The 23,740-nt window shown below is 32.5% G+C and overlaps 1 protein-coding gene and 1 pseudogene across 2 annotated transcripts; one reads left to right on the top strand and one right to left on the bottom strand.

The window, feature by feature from the left end:
• Positions 1 to 5,357: 5,357 nt before the first annotated feature.
• On the bottom strand, positions 5,358 to 7,724 carry LOC118031937 (subtilisin-like protease SBT5.3; annotated as a pseudogene).
• Positions 7,725 to 9,779: 2,055 nt separating this feature from the next.
• On the top strand, positions 9,780 to 23,201 carry LOC118030690 (DNA topoisomerase 3-alpha). 2 transcript variants are annotated; one of them, XM_035034912.2, is made up of 24 exons: positions 9,780 to 10,180; positions 10,272 to 10,450; positions 10,544 to 10,616; positions 10,849 to 10,971; positions 11,059 to 11,180; positions 11,271 to 11,343; positions 11,435 to 11,551; positions 12,090 to 12,173; positions 12,278 to 12,457; positions 12,581 to 12,709; positions 13,719 to 13,793; positions 14,594 to 14,683; positions 14,806 to 14,910; positions 16,089 to 16,123; positions 17,314 to 17,443; positions 17,904 to 17,956; positions 18,035 to 18,134; positions 18,363 to 18,401; positions 18,783 to 18,861; positions 19,339 to 19,410; positions 20,576 to 20,647; positions 21,129 to 21,320; positions 22,206 to 22,326; positions 22,668 to 23,201. In XM_035034912.2, the coding sequence occupies exons 1-24, from the start codon at positions 9,905 to 9,907 to the stop codon at positions 22,903 to 22,905; spliced, it is 2,757 nt and encodes a 918-aa protein (XP_034890803.1). In that variant the 5' UTR covers positions 9,780 to 9,904; the 3' UTR covers positions 22,906 to 23,201. The 2 variants fall into 2 exon arrangements, with proteins under 2 accessions (XP_034890803.1, XP_034890794.1); XM_035034903.2 differs by having other exon boundaries at positions 12,278 to 12,478.
• The last annotated feature ends 539 nt before the right edge of the window (positions 23,202 to 23,740 follow it).

Below are 23,740 nucleotides of genomic sequence, written 5' to 3'. Positions count from 1 at the left end.
ATCTAAAACATATCTGCCTATTGTCCATATAGTTGGTATTCAACTTTAAATATTTTCACATAGTTTTATTATAAGTAAACCAATAAGACAACTTTAGACATGTTTCTGTCCTAGTGGATGACCACGTGACACCATCATTTCTTCCACTGGTAAACCATTAAAAATTTTATCCTCAAATTATTGTTATTAATTAAATTAAAGGTCATTGTCTTTTTTTTTTTTCTATCCTTATTTTCATACAAGTTTACGGGATTTATGAATGTATTTTTATATACATGAGTCACCATGCTCACTGTTTTTTTATTAAGATCTTATTTATTTTTATGTTTTAAAAATGTTAAAAAAAATTTATTTTTTATAAAATTAATATTTTTTTGTGTTTTTAAATCATTTTGATATACTATTGTAAAAAATAAATTTTAAAAAATAAAAATAATATTATTTTAATATATTTTCGAGTGACAAACACTTTAAAAAATAATTATAATCATATTCTTAAACAAGTCCTTAATATCATATAACAAGACTAGTGATTTTGTTGTTGTTCTTAATCATTTAATTTTATCAATTTATTTTCAAGGTTATGAAATTTCAAACCCCTTCAATTTTGATAATCTATTCCTTTGTTGGGGTGATAATACTCTTGGATCAATTAGATTAATTTTTCAGAGAATTAGTAAGGCAGGCCAATTATTTTTTAATTCTTGTATTCGTAAAAAAGAAAAATCCATGTTTTTCTGCCGGATTAATTAAATTCCAGGATTATAATTTGGAAAGGTGAATTAGCTTATTGCTCATGCGCAAACCTCAAGAATGCCACCGTGTATTTTTGCGGATATTTATATTTTTATCATGCGCAAGAGTTTAAAGGTGACTAATTATATTGTTTGATTTTGTGTTTTAATAAATAAAAAATAATAATAATTTTTTAATTTTTATATTATTTTAATATTCGGATATTAAAATAAATTTCAAATAATAATAATAATAATTTAAAAAAACATATATTTTAAAAATAACAATCATCACACCATCAAAAATAAATATCATCAAACGTGTTATAAAAGGCAGAGTTTGGATTGGAAGTATTTTAGATGAGCGTTTGGTTTTTGTGATTGACTTGGAGTCAATGTATATTATCAATTTTTTTTGTGGGCCAAATTGACTTGACTTGTGGTTCTTATGACTTTCATAAAATGACTTTACTTTTATCATTATTTTTATCTCATAAGAGCTCAAATGTTGAATAACTGCAACTGACTCTATTTATTTTTATATTTTAAAAAAATTTTAAAAAAAATTTAATTTTTTTTTTGCTTTAAATTAATATTTTTTTGGTTTTTTTAAATTATTTTGATATACTGATATTAAAAATAATATTTAAAAAATAAAAAATATTATTTTAATATATTTCTAAATAAAAAAAACTTTAAAAATCAATTATATTTTCAAAATTAATTATATATAATGGTAAGAACATACTCCTGCAAATTAATGTACTTTTCACCTTTTCAATTAAATTATGGTTCGACGACACTAAAGATTGTGGTATTGATTTTTGATAAAAATATTCTGGTGATTTTAATATGGATAATTGGATTCCTAAGATTTAATTCTTCAGAGTCTTCGGCCATAATCAACTCAATTTTCATTAATTTTAACGTGTCAAATTTCTACTAGTTTTATTTTTTTTAAAAAGAGAAAAATTAATTAGTTTTTTTAATTAATTTTTTACTTATATAAATATGTATTATTTTTTTTATCCAGACTAGATATTTTTTTCATTTTATTTTATTGAAAAAATTGAAAACACAAGTATAGAATTGATTGATACAAGACCTTATTAGAAAAATACTATAGTGATCATTTGGATTTTACGAAGATGGTCAGATAATATTCGTTCATGGAAAAAATCATGGTTTAGTCCAAGAATGACGTCACATGATTCTCAATCTAGTCCAAGGATTGCTCCACGTGGAATATTGAAAGAGGCTTAGCTTCTCTTACGTGTTAGTGGTCCCATACGCCATGGTGCATGATTGAGTCTTTGATTACGGCATTAATTGAATCTGACTAGTCAACGTGTTGATTAAAATGAAATTTTCTACTCGGATATTTTTTTTGCATTAACATGATGTATTCATTTTTTTTTTAATTTGAAAAATTAGGTAATTAAATAAACCTCCTTAATCACCTTAATTCTCAATAATATGTTTTTTTTTTTTAACTATAATCAAGTCAACAAAACAACATTATACATTGTATAACCTATCGATTTGTTTTTTTGAATTCACTAGTTTTAGTCTTATAAATCTCAAAATTATTGAAAACTTACATGATTATTAATTTTAAAGCTCGTAAAATTAGTCAAAATATATACAAATTGATCTAAACACTTGTATTGATAATAATAAAAAACCAACCTATACATATCTTTACCTAGTGGGTGATCTACATGGGAAGACATTTCTTCTCAATATTACACCGCTAATCATTCAGTTTTTGAACCCCGGATTATTGTTATTAAATTAATGGTCACAATCTCCTTTTACCCTTGCTTTCGTACAATTTCTCGTAATTCATGGATGTATGTTTATATACACACACATGCATGTCCATGAACAATCCACTTATAAATTTCAAAATTTATAAATATATTAGACCAACAAGAATGATATTTAGTTTATCGTAAAATATATATTAAGTTGTTCAAATAATTTAAATAAAAAGTTGTTTTTTAAACTCTATATACATATTGATCTGAAAAGATGTGTATCTAAACTCTACGAGCATATTGATCTGAAAATGATATTATTTTTTTTATAAATATTAGTTTGATGCTTATAGAAATTAACTAGAAACAATCTTCTTCTCTTTCTAGTTTTTTCTACAAACTTTTTATTTATATAAAAAAAAAACTTCTTAATAAACTTACAAAAATTACTGTCTATAAATTTAAAATTTTATTATATCCTATTAATATATTGTTTTATCCCCACAATAAATATAATAAAAGTAATCAATACCTTAAAAATAATAATCTTCATACTCTCATTTGAGTGAATAGCGAGAGTAGAGGAGAAACCGTTCCTTGCTTAGCTAGTGCAACTAAAAAGTTTTATCATGTTTAATTTGAAAGTTGTTTTTCGATATGACCTGGCAATTTCTATGTCCGAGACAATGTCATATGTGGAATCCCATCAATTACCAACCACTTATGTTTTAAAAATATTTTAAAAAATAATTGCACTTCCAAACAGTTTTGTATCTCTTCAAGTGGTTGTGAGCTTGCAATTTGTCTTGTTTCTCCCATAATAATTAATTTATCATCAATCAAAAACCTTCATAAATATTGAGATATTAAGATAGTGTTTGAAATGCAAGCAGCCTGTAATTTTAAAAAATTAATTTTTTTTATATTTTAAATCATATTAACATGCTAATCTTGAAATATATATATATATTTTAAATATTATTTTAATGCATTTTAACATAAAAAATATTTTTAAAAATAACCGCAACCACACTCTTAAACAAACTCTCATATTAAAAGAACATAATTCAAACCATATATTTTTATTTTTTAAATTATTTTAATATTAAAAATATTTTTTTTAAAATAAAAAATATATTATTTTAATGTATTTTTTAAAAATATTTTACATAGAAATCATTGTTATATTTTTAAATACCATATACACGTGTACTAATCAGACACGATAACAAAGTAAAGATTAATCAGATATAATGACACGGTAAAGATTGAAAAGGCTAGCTCTATGCAGGTATTTGCAGCATATTTATTAAATTCGATCTAGCTTGATGGCTTGACCTAAAAGAGGTTGACCCGCCTCCTGGTTTGAGTTGGATATCCATGAAAAATCAATCAAAAATTAACACAGTCAAAACTTAATTTTACTATTAACAAAATTAAAATAAAAATCTTTTTTATTATAATGAATTTAAATAACATAATTTTAATTGAGTCGAGACATAAATAATTTTTCAAGTTCTCCCTCTTTTTTTTTTTTACTATGCACACACTTCCTTTATGATTCTTATTTTTTAGATTAACATAAATGTTCGGGCCAGCTTACAAATATCTTGACTAATTCCATGGGCCTTGAAATTAACAATCATATAATCTTTTAGTGGCTCTGAGATTTGTGGGACTTGAACTGATGATCTCTGGGAAGCAAACCTAAGGCTTAACCAATTAAGCTACACTTTTTAGATTTAAATAACTCGTTCATTCGTTATTATTTTAAATATGTGAAATAATACATTCAAAAATAGAATAAATCTATTTATATTTTGAGATAAATATAATATTTTTGTCATTTTCAAATAAAATCATTTAACTAGTTATTGGAAGCAATATGATATTTTTCCATGAAGTCCATTTGCTATTATTATATTGATGGGGAAAAAATCAGTCCTTTTACATATTTGATGTACAATGCAATGACTAAAATACCTTTGGTTGCACAATATAATAACTAAATTATCTTTAAAAACAAAAAATAAAATAAAATTAATGTTTAGAGGTATTTTTATCTTTTCATCATAGTTTTTTGTTTTTTAGTAATAATCAATTTGCTATGCTTTTTTAAATTAGCTTAAGACACAACGGCCGGATCATATTTGTTGGGCTGAAAAGTTGAGATCCAAGTTTGGGATTTGAAAACCAAGTTTTCAAGTTATAAACATTTTTTAAAAAACAAACATCAAAAAAACTTTATTATACTCATTTTTAACCCTGTGACACCCACCAATTAACTCAAAAATCCAAAATTAAACTTGATAAAAAACCGTATCTATTCCTAATCTACTTTTCTAGTAAGATAAAGAATGCTAACAACCTCCATGTAAGTCCCCTTTACATGACAATTTATTTACATTAAGATCGATGTTTTTCATGATTGAAATATGTCTATTAAATCTTTCTCTCCTTTTCTATTTCAAGTAATCTTCTTTTTTTTCTTTTTTTTTCTCAACGCTCACTGATTGAAATGTAAAAATAATTAAAAATTTTAGGACCTGAACATAAAACATTAGAACTATAAAGACCAAATAATATAAAAACTAAAACTTCATAGACTAAATTGAAATTTGTTGTGTCTTTAAACATTAGATTGTTTTTTGTCCTTATTCTTTGAATCTCTTTTTTTTTCTAGAGCCTAAGATCCCATTTTGCAAAACTGATCTTTAATTTAATGGTAGTCTATTTCTCATAACTTCGCATGAGAGCATGTAAAGTGACAAAAATCTTGACACAAAATCATGGTAATAATGGTGAAGAAATATGCAATATGGTTGGTTTTTTTCACCAATTATAACTCCTCTCTTCTCTTGACACAAAATCATGGTAATAATGGTGAAGAAATATGCAAGCATGTTTTCTTATTCAATAAAATAAAAAATAAAAAATAAAAACTAATCATCTATACATATATCATACAACAATTCACAAGAACTTAAAACTCATCCTTGAAGGTTTAATTTCCCACGTCTCCTGTTCTGTCAATTTTCATGGCTTCGAGCAGAAGGCTTCAAAGGGATACTACTAGCCCATGCATTAAACAGGTTAGGTTGTTTATGAGGCTGCCTTCTTTATCACAATAGGACTCCTTACATGGTGTTTTCCATCGGACCAGGTAATCCCTCCGAACACATAGTCATCATTCTTAATTAAACCCTTTCTTAGCCTCTACAGTTACCTCAAACATTTTCTCTTCATGTTTCTTATCGAACCTCAAACTTCTTGGCTCGACCTTCACAGATATTCCTCTAGGTGCTTTGATATGAACTCTAGACGAGCTCGGAGTCCCCACGTTCTTCAATGTTCGAGACAACGTGATCTTGCCTGAGAGATTCGGGACAGTAATGGATGGATAGTTGAAATCAACCAGACTAGTGTTGTTGTGCGACTGGCATATGTATGGCTCACCAAGAAAGGGACAACTGGGTTGAAATCAACCGAACCTTGTATCGTTTATGATTACCAAGGATGGCATTAGATGGAAATTCCCTACTGATGGTGCTAGCACCAACTGTAAGAATCCATGGAAGCTACATTTACAACTGCACCAGGAGCAGGTCCTTCATTTCCTGCTGCGGCAACCACGAGAATCCCATTCTCGACGGTATCGAATGCTCCTATTGCAGTTCTATCTTTGAAGTATTCGTTTGGAACAAATCCAAGTGAAACAGAGAGGATATCTACACCATCATGTATAGCAGCCTCATAGCCAGCCAATACACCAGCATCCAGACAGTCTGGCCAGAAAACCTTGTATGAAGCAACTCGCGAGTTCGGAGAACCACCTTTCGCTGTTCCATAAGCTGAACCAAGCAAGTTTGCCCCAGAAACAAAACGACCTCCTGCAGTGGAGAGAGTGTGGGTTCCATGGCCATTGTATCTTTCAGCTTCGTAGCCTTTGCTAAAGTATCTTGCTCCGATCAGTTTCCTGGTAACAACAACATGATTGGATGTTACAAATCTAACTATTTATAGGATAGCCTAAGCATATACTCTAGGCTGCAGAAGAGAAAGATTTTGCACAGGATTCTGAGAGACTAGTTCAGATAACAGAAGGAGCTCTAGTCATTAGAGAGAGATCAAATTACCTGTTGCATTTAACCCCATCGTTTGTGTCACAGTACCCTTTCCATTTGAAGGAACAGGCCCCATCCCTTCATCATTGAAGCTTTCCGATTCAGGCCAAACACCTACGTGCCATCATAGATTTCAAGAAAATGTTAAAGAAGAGCTATCCATGGAAAATCTCTCCCGTATGCAATGTAATTAATGTACCTTGTCCAAAAATAATTGAAGGCAGCAACATTATTTTATGAGAATGATGAAGGATAGTTGAAACATTCTATACACACAAGTAAAATTAATTACCAAAATCAAGAGTTCCAATAATTACGCCTTCACCAAATTTGGCCTTTGGCCACATAGAATCAGCTGGAATCTCCCCATCTCTTTCCAGTCCAAGAAAGTCCCATGAATTTGTCGTGTGTAATTTGCTTATTTGGTTCCGAAAAACAGATAAAACTTTTGGATGCTCTGTACACATTAACAAGACTATTAATTTAATAATATCATTATTATCAAGAAGTTCATATCGAAAAACGAGAAAGGAAGCATATTAATTATAAGATATCGTAATTTTATGATATATACTTGAAATTTCAGCTGCTTCTTCATCTTCAAGTATTGCTGCAAAACCATTGAAATAACGAGTGTAGGAGTAGAATATGGCTTCTTTCGCCTTCTCCTTACTGTTAATATTGCGATAGAAATCATTGTTAGAATCATGTCTATAGCCCATAGCCCATATCGCACATAGTCAACAAGTCATGTAATATCGCATCACCTCTGCATGCAAGAACCCAGAAGTTCATGGTGGGAATCGGTTACCCTGTCCAGATCCAAGGAAGAAGGTTCAGAAACATGGGAATGTCTCCCAAGGTAAACCACATAAGACTGCATACAGACACAAGTATATATCAGCTTAAGAGTAATAAAATAAGATATATTGTTGATGATCATGTAACAAGAAGTACCAAAAGATCAATATTAAAACATCAACATTGTATAATATTAATGCATGCTAGCTTGTCTTTTTTGCAGCTAGAATTGGACTCTGCAAGGTAGCGAAGAGAGTGAGAAACAGAAACAGAAACAAATAGTGAGAAGCTGCTGCAGTGCCCATCTTTTTTATATACTTGCTCAATAAGGTCTGTTAAGCGATGTTAATCTCTATGAGAACAACACAAACCATTTATACAGGATTAGCTTCCTCAAATCTCCACCAAAAACCAAAAAAAAAAAAAATCTATACGCAGCAGGTTTTTTTGCATAACATAAAAGACTTTTCAAAAGACTTGAATTTGGACACGAGTACTTTTCCAAGTTCGACGAAGGGTCTTCGATTTTTTTCAAGAGTATAATTCTCACCATTAATGGTGACGGTGGTAAGTGTATATTGTATTATTTAACACCATCATGAATGTTAATTTTGAGAGTTGTAATTTAATTATTAGTTTTTAAATTTATTTTTTAAAAATCATCAATTTAAATATTATTAATTTTAAAAGTATTAAAGACTTATATTGTTGTTAGCTTCAGGGTATTGAGAGATTAGCTGAAATACATGTAATTTAGCCTGGACATCATGATTATCAAGATTAGACATGATAATATCGATTCACATATTCCTAGCTGCTTTTCTGAAGATTTAATTGGATTTTTTTTTTAATTTTAGCCAATAAATTTTATAAAAATAGAATTAATGTTCACACATGCCGTATCCAAATATTATATACCCTTTGCAACCTCCCACACCCACGTTGGAGTTGAAAATCAAGCATTAAAATACTTTTAGCAGTGAAATTAATCGAATTAATGTAGATAGAGATATATTATCCGAGTAAAGGAATATGCAGCCCTGGTATTGTAGCTAGCATCGTCTAAAGATTCTCAAGTGGAATTATGGATGGATAAACACGAGCTCCTTTGTTGAATGCAAGAGATTAGTCAAGTAATGAGATTAAAATCTAGTCTTTTGCACGATTTTTCCCATGAGCACCAGTATATAACTTCTGTTGAATTTGAAGGCATAATGGGTACGAGGTCACATCACTTGTTCGAGTTCGTTCACTTATTTGGAATTAAGGTTTAACCGGTGTTTTTTTATTAAATTATTTTTATTTTATTTTTATTTTTTTTAGTATTTTTAAATCATTTTAATATGTTGATTTTATAAATAAAATTTTAAAATAAAATAAGATTTATTTTCATAAAAAATACTTTAAAAAATAATTTTTATCTTATTTCAAAATACCCTGAAATGTTATCTGTCTTTTTCATAAAGACAATTAGGGCCATCTTTGTATATATAATAATAATAATAATAATAATAATAATAATAATAATAAATCATATAACATACAAAGCTTTCATTTCTGATTTTTCATTTAGTATTATTTGACAAAATGATCATGCCTGCGAGTTGAGCTAAGAGCCTGCATGTGAGCACCATCCTATACAAAGAAAGGTGCCTGTTAATATTGATTAGCATATTCCTATAAAATGAGCTTTTTTATTTTATCTAACAAAAAAAAAAAAATTGATGTAAATTGCCAAGCAACATTTTCGAGACTCTATTTGGAAACATGAATGTAGTTGATTTTTCAAAATATTTTTTACTTAAAAATATCTCAAAATAATATATATTTTTTAAAAAAATTATTTTTGATGTTAATGTATCAAAATGATATAAAAATACTAAAAAATTATTACTTAAAATAAAAAAATAAAAAATAATATTTTTAAAACATAAAAACAAACATTTTCTTAGTCTCTTAATTACTCTCAGCTATGTCAAATCCTTTCACTTAGCTATAAGGGAAAACAATAAAAACTATTACGATAAATTAAGTTTTGATTCAATAAAATACAAATAATTTATAATTATATTGTTCAAGAGTTCACAAAAAGTTTAACATTTATCCTCAAGTTTTTATTTATTTATTTTCTGTTCGAAAATAAAAAATATCCTCAAATAAATTTTTATATTTATTTATTTTTCTACAATAAATAATTTATATATTGAACGCAAAAAAAAAAAATGTTTTAATTTCTCACGTTTGTTTGTTTATTTATTTATTTTGTTGGGGGTTTAAGCAGAAGGCTTTAAAGGGCTGAACGCCAGCCCATACATTAAGCCCGACTGAAAGATAAAACCCACTAATAAAACAGAAAACCCATTCGAGCAACATCTCCCTCTAGAAAGAACTCGGCGGGAAAACCCCCCTTTCCCCAAATTTCCCCATTTTTTTTTTAAAAAACAAGAAATCCCTTAACACCCAATTTCCACCACCATAAGCGGTGATGATAAAAGTTCTGAACGTGGCGGAGAAGCCTTCTGTGGCGAAATCGGTGGCGACGATACTCTCACGAAATCAGCTTCGAGTGAGAGACGGACGGTCCCGGTACAACAAGATATTCGAGTTCAACTACTCCATTAATGGCCAACAATGCCACATGCTTGTCACTTCCGTCACTGGTCATCTCATGGAAGTCGAATTCGAAGATAGATTCCGTAAATGGCATTCTTGTGACCCCGCCGATCTCTACACCGCTCCCGTCCGCAAATACGTCCCTGAGGTGCCTCTCCTACCCGCTCTATTTATATTTATATAGGAGTATTCTGCAAAGTTGCGCCTGTTGTGTTTTGATTTTTTTTTTCTCGGGATAGGATAAGTTGGACATCAAAAGGACATTGGAGGAGGAAGCGAGGAGGTGTCATTGGCTTGTTTTGTGGTTAGATTGTGATAGAGAAGGAGAGAACATTGCATTTGAAGTGATGGAAGTTTGTAAAGGTGTAAATAGAAATCTTACAATAAGGAGGGCTCGGTTTTCGGCTCTAATTGAGAGGTTTTTTTAAGGCTAAGTTTCTTTCTTTTTTCGTGACGAGTTGATGTCTTCTTGAGTTTGTGTTTGCTTATGTTTTGGTTTTACAAATGCAAGGGATATTCATGAAGCAGCCCAAAATCTTATTGCTCCTAATCAGTGGTTTTCAGATGCAGTGGACGCTAGGCAAGTGAGTGTCTTGAAAATCTTCCAGTTTTATTGTAGTTGCTATCAAGTTAGTTTCTATAATGCGGGCCATCTTGTGCTGTGAGCTATTCATGTTTATGTATTAGATAAATTCTCTTTGCAGAGTCCTTTTCTGTAAAAAAGCTGGGAAATAATGACTGCTGTATTTTTTCATATCTGTTCATGCTCTGGATTCTTCTACTATGGGAAACAAGATTGATTTTCCTTTATTGCAGGAAATTGATCTCCGAATAGGTGCTTCTTTCACTAGGTTTCAAACGATGTTGTTGAGGGATAGGTTTGTTATTGATTCTGCTCAAGATGATAGAAATCTTGTTCTAAGTTATGGGCCTTGTCAGGTATGTTGAGAGTTGGTAGCTGAAAAGTTTGCATATATCATTTATTTGTGCTTATGATTTGGTCATTGTTCCTCTCTATGAATGCAGTTCCCTACCCTTGGATTTGTTGTGGAACGTTACTGGGAGATACAATCACATGAGCCAGAAGAGTTTTGGACTATCAATTGTACTCATAGATCAGATGAAGGCCTTGCTTCTTTCAGTTGGATGTAAGTTTTGGAGGCTCACTGCATTATGCATCATTTCCTTTTGAGTTCCTGAAATATATGGTTAAATCTTACAATATTTTAGTTTCACAGGCGTGGACATCTTTTTGATTATACCTCATCTGTTATACTTTATGAAATGTGTGTTGAGGAACCAACTGCAACAGTAAGTAACAGAAATCACGTGCCTTGTTTAGTTTCAATTTTGAAGTGCAGTTCTTAGGAAGCTTAATTCTTTTTTACTAATTGCCAATCAGGTCACGAAGGTCCAGCAGCAGGAGAAGTTGAAGTATCCCCCATATCCTTTGAGTACGATTGAGCTTGAAAAACGTGCTTCACGGTACTTCCGGATGAGTTCTGAACAAACCATGAAGGTTAGCCTTTGGGAATTGGGATTTAATATCATCTTATGAAGAATACCTGCAATTCTGCATCTTGTTTATTGTTTTAGACTTCAGGGTCTGTTTTGTATAGTTTTTAGATTCCTTCTAAATTTGTTCAACTGGTTAAAGTTGCAAAGAACAAGAAACTGAACTAGATTATGCACATGAGCAATTGAGTGCATTCATGACAGATTATGCACTTCAATGCCTGAGTTAGTTCAGTGGTAGCTTAACCTTTTCAAAAGAAAGAATACAGTGCAGTTTGTCTGTTGTGTATTTCAAATTATAATACCACTGTCACCAGATTTGTTTCTCTAGTTTTAGTTATCAGAATCCATTACAAGTCTCAGAGAATATATACATATATGTGTGTGTGTGTATTTAATTATTAGGAGTCTCACTTTGTCTCCTTTTAATCATATACCATTTGAACCTATTTGTGTCTAATTGCATCAAAAAATATATTTTTTTAATCTTTCCAAAAATTCTGTAGCCAATCATTCCTTTTTTCATTTTCTTTGGTTTATAGGTGGCAGAAGACTTGTACCAAGCTGGTTTCATTAGTTATCCTCGTACGGAGACTGACAGCTTTTCTTCCAGGACTGATTTGCATGTGGGTAACCTAGTTTTTCTTGTGTGGACACCTATTACTTGAACAAGCTCTCTTAAGCTTCTCATGTTGCAATTGGTTTATGAATATGATTCAACCTGATGTAGACAATTGTACAAGAACACCAAGAGCATCCTGTATGGGGATCGTATGCACAAAGATTGTTAGATCCTGGAGCAGGACTTTGGAGGAACCCTAGTAATGGTGGACATGATGACAAGGCCCACCCACCCATCCACCCAACAAAATTTTCAGCTGGAGAATCCCGGTGGAGTCAAGATCACCATGTAGTCCATTTCTTGATACTTGTATCTACATGTGCTTGGCAATCTTTCTTTTCCTTCTGGTCCAATTTGGTGATTATGGCTTTGAATGAGTTCCTGAAATTTAGTTACTCTCATTTTCTCCAGAGATTGTATGAGCTGGTTGTTCGACATTTTCTGGCATGTGTCTCACAGCCAGCTGTTGGGGCTGAAACTGTTGTTGAAATTGATATTGCTGGTGAACGTTTTTCTGCATCAGGGAGAGTGATATTAGCTGTGAGTAGTGTCATATCAAATCATAAGCACTCATTGTTTTGTTTCAATTAGTAATTTTGTTTTGCTATTGTAGATCATTTGCATATTTGCCATGGAATTAATGTCCCTTATTTAACTATAATGGCTATGGTGGTCACTATAATTTTACAATTCTATTGTTTTGGATTATTTTATTTTATTCTATGTACAGTTGTTTATCTTTTATTAGAAGCACTTGGAATTGATTTTCTTGGTAAATTCTTACTGTTAATATTTTTAAATGGATGCTGTAGTTAGAGTTAAATATTGTCATCAAGGCATGCACTAGTATGGGCAGTGTAGTTTGATACTAAATTGGTACATTTTTTCAATTAATCAGGTAAAGCAGCACATATATGTTTACTTATGAAAATTATGTTATATAATCGTTTGATGTATTGGTATACTATTTTTTAATTAAATAACTTAAACTTTGCACTTTGGAGATGATGTTCAACTAGTCTTGTCACTTTTAGGTAGAATATTAAATCTTCATATTACAGACAATTTGCTAAAATTTGTGACGGCTGTGGCCATTGCATAGAACTGTTACGCTGCAAGTGTGAAAGCGATTTGAAACCTGACTCTTACTATGATTCACACTGTTGTGTCCAGCTATTGGAGTTCTCAAAGACATTTTCTAAAATCACGACTCAATTCTAGAAATTAGGATCTGGTAAACTGAAAGTAGCTGTCAAATTCCTGTGATCCTCCTCCCGTGTATAAACACCAGATATCAATGGGGCATGTTGCTAATCAACCATATAATTTTTAACAATGAAATGAATTGCTTTCATGGCTTAGTCAAGTAGCCTGCTTAATTTTGTATAAAGCCAGAAGCAAAGAACTGGCAGTTCAATTGATTGTTACTAGACTATAGACATAATTAATAAACGTGTTCCTGAGTATTTCAAAAAAATTATGATAGTGCTATCTTTAGTTTTGTTTGCAATTGTTTTATATGGGATCTAACAATATCTTGTATGGCCAGAAAAATTACTTGGATGTTTACCGCTTTGAATCATGGGGTGATTCAATGATTCCAACCCATGTCCAGGGACAACAGGTTTGGCATTACCTTTTCTGATTTGTAGGCTGTGTTTTTGCTGTTTTTGTGAGTATTTGATATGCCATGTATCTGTTTTCAAAAGTCTGATGGAATGAAGTTATAATTTTTATGATATGCTATCAATGAGATGGATTTTTCAGCCAGCTTTTAAACATCACTAATTTGCCAAGCAAACTTGTGCTTGATTTCTGTCCAAGATAGCATGCCTCATTCACCACTTTCATGATTTATCTCATCATTTAGAAGATTAGAAATGTTTTTGGTAAATTGAGATAGAAAGCAACTGCTCACCTTCCATGCCTGGCATTCTATGTCATACAAGTTATTCCAAATGCTTAATAACCATGCCAGCCTCAGTTGATGCTATCTCGACATTCAGATAATAGTTTGATGTAAATCTTGCATGATAGAGAGTTAACCACTGCATTAGCATTAGAAAGATGGAAAGTTTGAATAAAAGCAATTGTAAGGATGCTTTTTTTAGTATAAATGTCATTTTCTCTTATTAAAAACAGTTCTACAAAACAAATGGACAGGTTTGGTTTGTTGTTGTCCTGGGGGTCTTCTCTGTTTCTCTTTCTTTGGTTTTTTCCTTTTTGGTGCTTACAAGGGCATAAAGCCCACAAAACAAGAAACCAAGTTTGTGTGGCGTTGTTGGTCATTTTTTGAAGGCCTAAACTGAAAAATGACAGAGTTTGATGGTCCAAGATTTGGAGTTAGGATTTACTTTCTTTTATAAAACTCTTTTATATTTTGAAGTACAGATAATTATACTATAGTTTTGGACAATGTTGCAGTTCATTCCGGCAACATTGACTTTGGACTCTGGAGTCACTAGACCACCACCTCTCTTAAGTGAAGCGGATTTGTTAAGTTGTATGGACAAGGTGAGAAGACTGGAATTCCAAATATTTCTGTTCCGGCTTTGTGCTCTTTATGCTTGTTCATTATTTTCCCATAATTGTATAATTTTAAAATTGCGTCTTCTCCCTCTGTTTGTTTTTGTAAGGCCGGGATTGGTACAGATGCAACAATGCATGATCACATTAAAAAGCTGCTTGATCGATTCTACGTCACAAAGGATGCCAACACTCGCTTCTCACCTACTAATCTTGTAACTTTACTTAAATCTCTTGATGCAATATCTTTGTTGCTCTTATGCTTGATCTTCTTGTCCTTGTGGTTACTTGTATGAGGTTCCTATTTCATGTGCTGGTACATATGAAAAGGCACAACTTGTTAGGATATGAGTGAAGATAGGCTGAATGTTTGCAAGTTTACTTAAACTTTACAGTATCGCCTTTTTAGACATTAATGGGTGTAAATTATAGTCTTACTTTTGAAAGTGTTTGATTGGTCTACTAAATTGTTATGGAAGTATTCCCTGCTAATAGGTTCAACCATGCAATTTTTGTCACTGTTCTTGTGTCTCGGTCAGGTTGGAAACCTGAGATATTTGTAATACGTTGTATGAGTTTATATTTTAAGACATTTGACTAAATGCAATGTCAATAGTTTTGGATTGCTAAATGCATCACTGCATTCTTACATAAAAAAGTTGTATTTCTACGAATTTGAGAGTTCCAGATGTTGGCTTTGGAATTTTAATTTTAAACTTCTTAGCATCGAGACAAAAATACAAAAACATGCTTGGCTGTTAATCTGGCAAGGGTAGTTTTCTATAGTTGACTAAACTCCTTATTTTTGCTCTACATAAGAGGTTTGTTTTAGTCATTCAACAGGATTTTGATACCATATATTGATTTTGATGTTTCTGTCTCAGTGTTTTTCATATGTTCTAGCATTGTTATAATGAGGCATCTAAAGAAGAGAGGTAACAGCAATGAAAGTGATGAACAATTCAACTAAAATAAGCCTCAGTGCAAAACTAGTTGGGGTCATGTCAGTGATGGCAGTTGGTTAGATTTATATGCTACAGTGGTCATTCAGGTCTTTTAGCTATATTTGAAGCCATCTTTTTCTGTGTTGAGTTTGTTGAAAACCTCTGCCATGTAAGTTCATTTCTATCTAAAATATTTTGTTTTCTGTTTTCATGGCTTGATTTTCCTGCCAAATCTTCTTATTTTACGATTGATGACAAATTGTGATCTCTGGTTTGAGCCTTCATGCAAATCTTTCATCTTTGAAGTGCTTATTAGTCTGTTCATTACTACAATTTAAGAGAAGCCAATTTAGGTACTTAGTGATGGAAGGAAGATAAAATGATGGCATGATTATTTCCTTTAAATTGTTAACTGTTTCTTTACTAATTATGACTTCAATGCTTTTCAGGGCGAGGCACTTGTTATGGGATATGATGACATGGGGTAAGTAGTTCCCCATTATAAGCTGCCAAAGATACTGTTAGATATCTGAATGTTTATTTTAATGTTGGCCTGTGATGGAGAATGGACTCTGTTCTCTATTCAATTGATTATTTCAGAGTTGTAAATTAATTGTTCTTGTGAGGTTACATGGGGGTATGCCACTTGTTGCAGAGAGATTAATGTGATATAATTTGTGTTTGTTAGAATACCTGGTTAAGATGTTATTCTTATTGTTGATCCTGCTTGAAGTGGCAGATCCTGGAAGGATTGAGATGGATTGGTTATGGCGCTAACTTTCAATAGTTCAACTTTTTCTCCCCATTTTTGCATCAGTAGTCACAATCTAGATTTGAATCCCTGCATTTGTGTGATTATGCCTGATAACCCCCTAATATTCTTTTGTTAAAATACTCTGGATATCAATATTGATCATATATCATGACTTTTCTAAATCTTTCTGTAAATACATAGTCTACACACACAAACTTGCAATATGATGTGCATGTAGCATACAGGTATGCCTGTTGCTACAGCTTCCTCAATGGGAACTGATATTCAAGAATACATCATCGGATAGACATTATAACAGTGTATTCATGGTCAGTTAAAATATCCATGGTTTAACTAGTTTAGATGGTTGACTGTGACTTTGGTGGCAATACTGGTTTCAAGCTATGAAAAAATCAAAAGCAACATTTTCCAGGTATTACTGAAAGTGCATCGGATATAAATTAATGATTAACTAACAACAGCAATGAAACAATATTAATGACACTTTCTGACGGACATGTCAAAATCAGCTGTTGGATGTCTTTGCGGCCATGATAATGCATGAATATGTGCATGTATGTGTGCAGGGGGCTTAGGGAGGGGCTGTATGTGGTGTGCACTGTTGTTGTGTGAGTAAATATACAGTTAGGAGCGATGCAGAATGAGGATTCTTAAGAAAGCAAGAAGTTGTAAAGATTCACAAAAAAATTGAGATGCAAATTTTGAAGCATGCCATCCTTATGATGTTCCATGCTCTGTTAAATAGATATGCTGGTCTGGTGCTGTTATTTTGCTTATGTGCTTAGTTACACTGCTAAATTCAACACTTATTTTGTTGTTTCAGTACTTCCATTTCTGTTTCTTTTTTCCACGGGAAAAATCCTTTTAGCCTAAGTGAGAAGATAAATTTTTCCTTTCAGGTATGAACTTTGGAAACCCAATCTGAGATCACTGATGGAGTATGATATGAAAGAGGTCAGCGTGGGCAATAAAAGTAAAGCTGAAGTTTTGGCAACTTGCTTGCAGCAGATGAAAGCTTGTTTCTTAGATGTACGTTGGAACTCACAGAACATAAGCTCCATGAATGTTTGGTTGGGAGGCCATGTTATAGTTGTCTTTTCCTCAAGAAATTGTGACTATTGTTCATAATCCTATGTTAAGTTTCTTTCTATATTAGCATGGTGATTCACTGTTGCAGTTTGTGGATGGTTGTATGCTTGATCTGATGGACACACTAATTACTAAATGAAGGCTAGTATGAAATGCTTGCATGCAACAAACAGGTTTGATTTATAGAGGGGATCATTGGTCGAGAACAGTTCTAATGCATTATCTAGCATATGTTGTCTTTGTTGAGGTTTACAAGTGTTTGACCCGTTCTTTTTGGATAGTTTTCATTCCTCAAACACTTGAGCTTGTTTCTGAAAAAAGATTACTCAAATTATCCTGTACCATATATACAGCAAATGCCACTTCTCTCAATTCATAACTGAACTGGAAACTTTTGCAGGCAAAGGTAAACAAAGTAAAACTCTTGGAAGCCATGGCAATTTTCTTTAATAGGTGGGTTCTTTCACCTGCTTGTAGTATTACAGATGATTTGTTTCTAAACCATTAAGCATATCTTTTTCTTTTATTCAGATCTGATAGATCGAATGGAGATGACAGTAGTGCGTTGGGGGAAAATGTTCGGCCATGTGGACTTTGCCAGGAAGCAAATATGGTGCTTAAGAAAAACCGGGTAATGAGGGTTATTTTGTGAATTTCTTGGTATATATGATCAAAACTTCTTTCCACTTATGCTTTCCTGTATTTGATATTTATGAAGATCAGTTTCTGAGTTAACCTTCACTTTTAATCGGTAGAGGTAATTAAGTATTTAGTTCCATAACTTCTGTTTATGGTATTCTAGAAACACATTTAAGCAAGTCATTATTTCTCACAAAACTAGCATTTCCCCTCTGAACAGGATGGCAATTTCATGGTTGGATGCTCAGGTTTTCCACAGGTCAGTGCACTTGTGCTCAAAACCTGTAATTCATTGTAAATAACTGTATTTTTGAAGGCGCATCAAAGTAAACTCCCTAGTTACTGATGAAAAGAAACCAAAGGTTGTTTGTTCCACTTCTTTTAGTGGTGCCTAACTTATAATTGCCACAATCCTTTCTGTTATACTTCAAATCATGGCCGACAGAAATGTGCTATATGCTTGTGTGGATGTGTTTTTTATCTTATACAGTACAATGAAAGATTATCTCTCTTTTTTGTGTGTTGATAACTAAACTCACAATTGTTTAACTTTTAATTTATAATACCGATTCATGATTGTTGTATGTTGGAGGATTATTTCTGCCATAATATTTAAAAGATCTGTTTGTTTCATCTTCAGTGCAGGAATGCTGTATGGCTCCCTGGACCTGTTCTAGAAGCCACCATAACCAACAATATTTGCAACTCTTGCACTCCAGGTTTCTACAGCTAATTGAAACATGTCACTGCAATATTGGTAGCTAAGACTAGTTTTGCATGAAAGTTTACGTTGAGTTAAATTTGTGCTTGTTCACCAAAAGACAAATTCAGCTACTCACCCTATCTTAAGCATGCACTATAAATTGCTGTGATGCAAACAATCCCAAAATCTCCATCTAAAGTAAAAATGTCATGGACTTTGGCAAACCCTAATTGAGCTTCATTAATTGATGTTTATAAAGAAATACTGACGTTGTTCTATGTAATATATCCTTTGGCTTTTTTGATTGCTCTGAATCTGAAACTAAGACATTCTGTACAGTCTATTTCCTTCATCATAGCATTTCACCTTTTCTGAGTGTTCATGTGGCATAAGCTATCTCATGCATTACACGGGTTTCTACAGCAATTTATTGCTGATATGATGTTTTCTTTCTTGAGATCTTACTTATTCATTATTGATGCACCTTTTTTAGGTCCTGTTTACTTGATCCAATTTAAGTTCCGCCAGCTTGAAATACCGCCAGGCTTCAATGTCAACCACTTGGGTAAGTGCAACCCTATGGTATTGTAGGGATTGTTTGTTTTGATTTTTCTTAAACTATGATGTACTTGCTTTGGGTTATATATACATAAATCAGATTGTTTTGTTTGGATTTGATATTTGGTAAACTTTTGATAAATAAGGAGATTTGTTAGGAATGTGAAGAACTTGACTTTCACCAATGATTTGGTGAAAGAGACAGGCCTAGGTTTATATGGAGATCTATCTGGGTCTATTAAGGACTACTAGATGTAGCTGGGCCCATATCTAAAATTTATTCTTGTATTATGACATTTCTATAGTTGTCTGACCCACTGTCAGATTGTGCTTTTGCTTGGTCATCTTTTCTATTTGAGGCATAGTTTGAGGCACAGTGCTACTGGTTAATTAGTTGAGGGGCAGGAAATGCAAACTGGAAAGGCCTGAGAGAACAAAACTTCGTAGTATTAGTTAAGATACAATTTTTTCTGCAATAAAACATGCCCTGGCACAAGGATTCACCTCCTTTCATTGACAGTCATTTGAGGAAGCATTAGTTTTTCTGCCATGTAATATTTCAGCCTTGATATTTGAAGGAACGAAAATATGAGATGCACCAACATAACTGTTTCAATCATGTATTTGTAGTATTAGTTAAGATATGATTTTTTCTGCAATAAAACAAGGCCCTGGAACAAGGATTCACCTCCTTTCATTGACAGTCATTTGAAGAAGCATTAGTTTTTCTGCCATGTGATATTTCAGCCTTGATATTTGAAGGAACGAAAATATGAGATGCACCAACATAACTGTGCCAATCACCTATTCTTGATTGAAAGACATTTCACTACATGGAAGTTGATAGGTTATTTCAAATCCATCCTTGTGTTGAAGGAGAGTGTTTATGCAAAATCCATTTGCGCTCTTAACTCAAATCAATAGAAGAAAGCCGTAGACATTAACACTCGTGATGTCTTTATAGCCAATATGCCCTTATCATGCCATCTATCAATGCCATTTCTAGCTTCCCCAAATGCATGTCTTTCAGGGCTTCTTGAAATGGGTTTCATACACATCAACTTCATTTGCTATTTAATTTTTTCTGCAGATGTTCATGGATGCACATGTGCACTTCCACATAGCTTTTTTGCATTCTTTGCCAGTGTTGAATCTCTTTCACATGTTATCAGGTTGTATTGGTGGTTGTGATGAAACTCTTAGACAGTTGATAGAAATCTGTGGAACCGGTTCCCGTGTTCAAGGTGAGTATATATGTTCAGCTTGATTTGTTACATAAACATGTTTAGTTAGTCATATGAAGTAGAGTAATTAGACTACAGGTTTGAAGATGACTGTTCACAAGTCCATAACTAGAATTGTGTCTGCAAGAAATAAACATGATATCCTTCCATGTAATTTAATGGTTCTATGCTGTTTGGAATTTGTTTAACATCCATCTTAGTGTAATTGTGCCTGGCTTCACTTCTTGATTAGAAATGTTGTTGATGGAAAGATTAACAATCCTTGAAATGATACTTGTATAAGGGAATTTTAATTTGGAATTCGTTTTCTCCTTTCAGGAGAAATCTATTTTTTAACTGAATTCCAGAACATGTCAAATATATCGGGAAACTTGAATTACAGGATGATTATGTAACAGAAATGATCATGCACATGCAATTTATTAGGAAAAAATTAGATTAATAAATGAGTTGATCTTTATATATTCAATATATTATGCAGCAAGAGGTCGACCACCAACAACAACACCTAGCAACGGACCACCCACTACAACACCCAGCAACCCCCAACGAAGTAACTCTAGGCAGGCACCTTGCATATATTGTTATCAAACAGGGCATGCTTCAACTGATTGCCCTTCTCGGATTTCAGCCACTCGACATGTGCAGTCTCATGGAATGAACCAACAGAATGGTACTACTCATGAACTTTTATTTTCTCCAAATCATAAATGAGATTCCTAACAAGACAATTTTTATTTTTTGGTCAAATTAACTGTCAAAGAAATACACACCAGATTGTATTATGATAACAAATATGGTTGTTGACGTTCTATCTCTATACCCTTTCAAAATTAAAATAATTGTTACATAGGGAATTTCAGCTGCCTTTTACTGTGAATATTTCACATTTGGCAGACACTTGGACTTCTAATCATTCAAATATATGTGGTTTTTCCTTTCTTTAGTAGAATTCTTTTGACATACACACCCAGTGACCTAGGAAGCGATTCACAATGACTACGAATCCTACTAATTTTGGTGAAGACTATAATTTCCTTTCTTGTCTAGGATTGAGCTTTAGGCATACATAATGACAGCTGTAGGAAGGAATTGTTATTTCTCCCTTCCTCTTGCCCCTTCCCAGCCGCATGTCACTTTTTTCTCCCATGTTCTTTGCGGTATGGAGGAACCATATCACCTCACAGTTTTTAGAATTAAATCTTTAATTCAAGTTCAAATCATAATATTGTGAAGTGTTGACTGCAAACATATAGGTAGAAGCATTATATTTCGATCTCTGAATAATTTCAGAATGGGCGTCTTTCACCCATTGTTTATATTTTTGGGGTTTAAGAATACACTAGCTTGCTCTATTTTCCTCCTAAGCATGTGAATTGAAAGTAATCTCAGAAGTGTATGGACTTCTGGAAGCATTAAAATTGTATATGCGTGGTATTGAGTTTTAGTACGGTATCTGTTTGCCATCGTTAAAGTTGTTACTCTTTTTTGTGTGTGCAGATTGTTAGAGCTAATACACCCTTGATACCTGCTCTTGAAAATGCTCTTTGTGTTGCAGGAGAATCTTCAATTCCATGTAGCACATGTGGAACACCATGTGTTCTGCGAACAGCTAACACAGCAAATAACAGGGGAAGAAAGTTCTATTCATGTTCATCACAAGCATGCAACTTCTTTGTGTATGTAAACCTGAACCTAGATATATCTCTTTATGTTGTTCTAGAAAAATTGTCTAAGTGGACTGGTTAATGCAGAAATTACTTGATTCTTCTAATGTGTACAACTCTTCTCTAGCACTCATGCGAGACTCATTTATGAGAGGCATCTGTGCATGAATGTCAGAGATGAGGTGTGTACACTTCGAGTATTCAATAATTTCTCCAGTTAAAGATTTAGCATTCGAAGGATTATCGTATTCTAGTTCCGGAATTCTCATTTCATCCTCCTCTGATTTTATTCTGTCATTTGCTTACGGAAACATCATATTTTAAATGATGTATCCTATTTGTCTGCGACGCAGATGGGAGGATAGCCTCAACAACGGCTCTGCCCCAAGAAGTGCTCCTCGTCAAAATATCAGCAGCTCGGCATCTAACCCTAGCAGGAGGGGCGGTCGTGGGAGGGGTGTTCAGAATGCAGGACGTGCAGGTGATGTAACGTTTGTATCAGCTACAGGTGAGCCGATATCAGGAAGAAGATGCTTCGTGTGTGGTGATCCATCACACTTCGCAAATGCTTGCCCCAGTCGTGGTTCCTGATGCCTTGCCCTCTCAAAGAAGAGTTGACACATGCTCAAGTACGTCGAGGACAGGTTTGGTACCTGCTTCCTTTTCGGCTCTCGAGTGCCGTAATTTTGTAAAATTATGCTCTAGATATGATCGCATAGAGTGTACACACTGTATTTATTGACTTCGTTCTCCACCATTGTGGGCTGAAATCACAAGAGCAAGTTCATGGCTTGTCCTGGATTGGGCCACCCTAGGCTTATTCTGTAGTACCTTAAGTAAACAGTACATAATTCCGGGGCATTATTATTGATTATTATTAATTAAAATTAAATTAAATTAATTAAAAAATAAAAAAGAGGATGATTTTACTGTGCACTCCATCCCAAAACACTATTTATTTTAACATTTTTCTTCTTTTTTTCAAAAAAAAATTCATATTTATTTTATTCGTCAACATTTGGTTTATTAAAGATTTAACTTCATGATTTTTTTTATGTACTTATCTTTTCATGACCTGTGTTATGGATTTAGTGAGTTCTCTCGATTGATTTGAAGTTTTTTTATTTTAATTTCATCATTTAACATTCAGTTTATTAAAAATTAGATTTTATTATTTGTTTTATTTTACTTTCTATGAGTTATTCTAGTTATGAATTTGGTAAATTAACTCATGTTGACTTTGGTTTTTTTAATTGACTTTGGTTTTTTAATTAATTTTTTTTTCAATTATTTCTTTTAATATTGGATTGATTGAGAATTGAGTTTTATAATTTGTTTTAATTTTTCTTATATGAAATTTTCATGATTTTAATTGTTAATTTAACAAATTAATTCAAATTAAAAAGATCTAATATGTTTTCATTTT

Source organism: Populus alba, chromosome 5 (genome assembly GCF_005239225.2).
Source record: "Populus alba chromosome 5, ASM523922v2, whole genome shotgun sequence".
Taxonomy (NCBI): Eukaryota; Viridiplantae; Streptophyta; class Magnoliopsida; order Malpighiales; family Salicaceae; genus Populus; species Populus alba.
Note: the sequence above shows the minus strand (reverse complement) of the source record. Positions and strands in the feature narration are given on the sequence as shown.

Coding starts and splice junctions, on each gene's coding strand:
- LOC118030690 (XM_035034903.2), top strand. CDS start 9,905: ATGATAAAAGTTCTGAACGTGGCGGAGAAGCCTTCTGTGGCGAAATCG. Junction 10,451..10,543: donor TTTTCGGCTCTAATTGAGAG/GTTTTTTTAAGG, acceptor TACAAATGCAAG/GGATATTCATGAAGCAGCCC. Junction 11,181..11,270: donor CTTGCTTCTTTCAGTTGGAT/GTAAGTTTTGGA, acceptor TTAGTTTCACAG/GCGTGGACATCTTTTTGATT.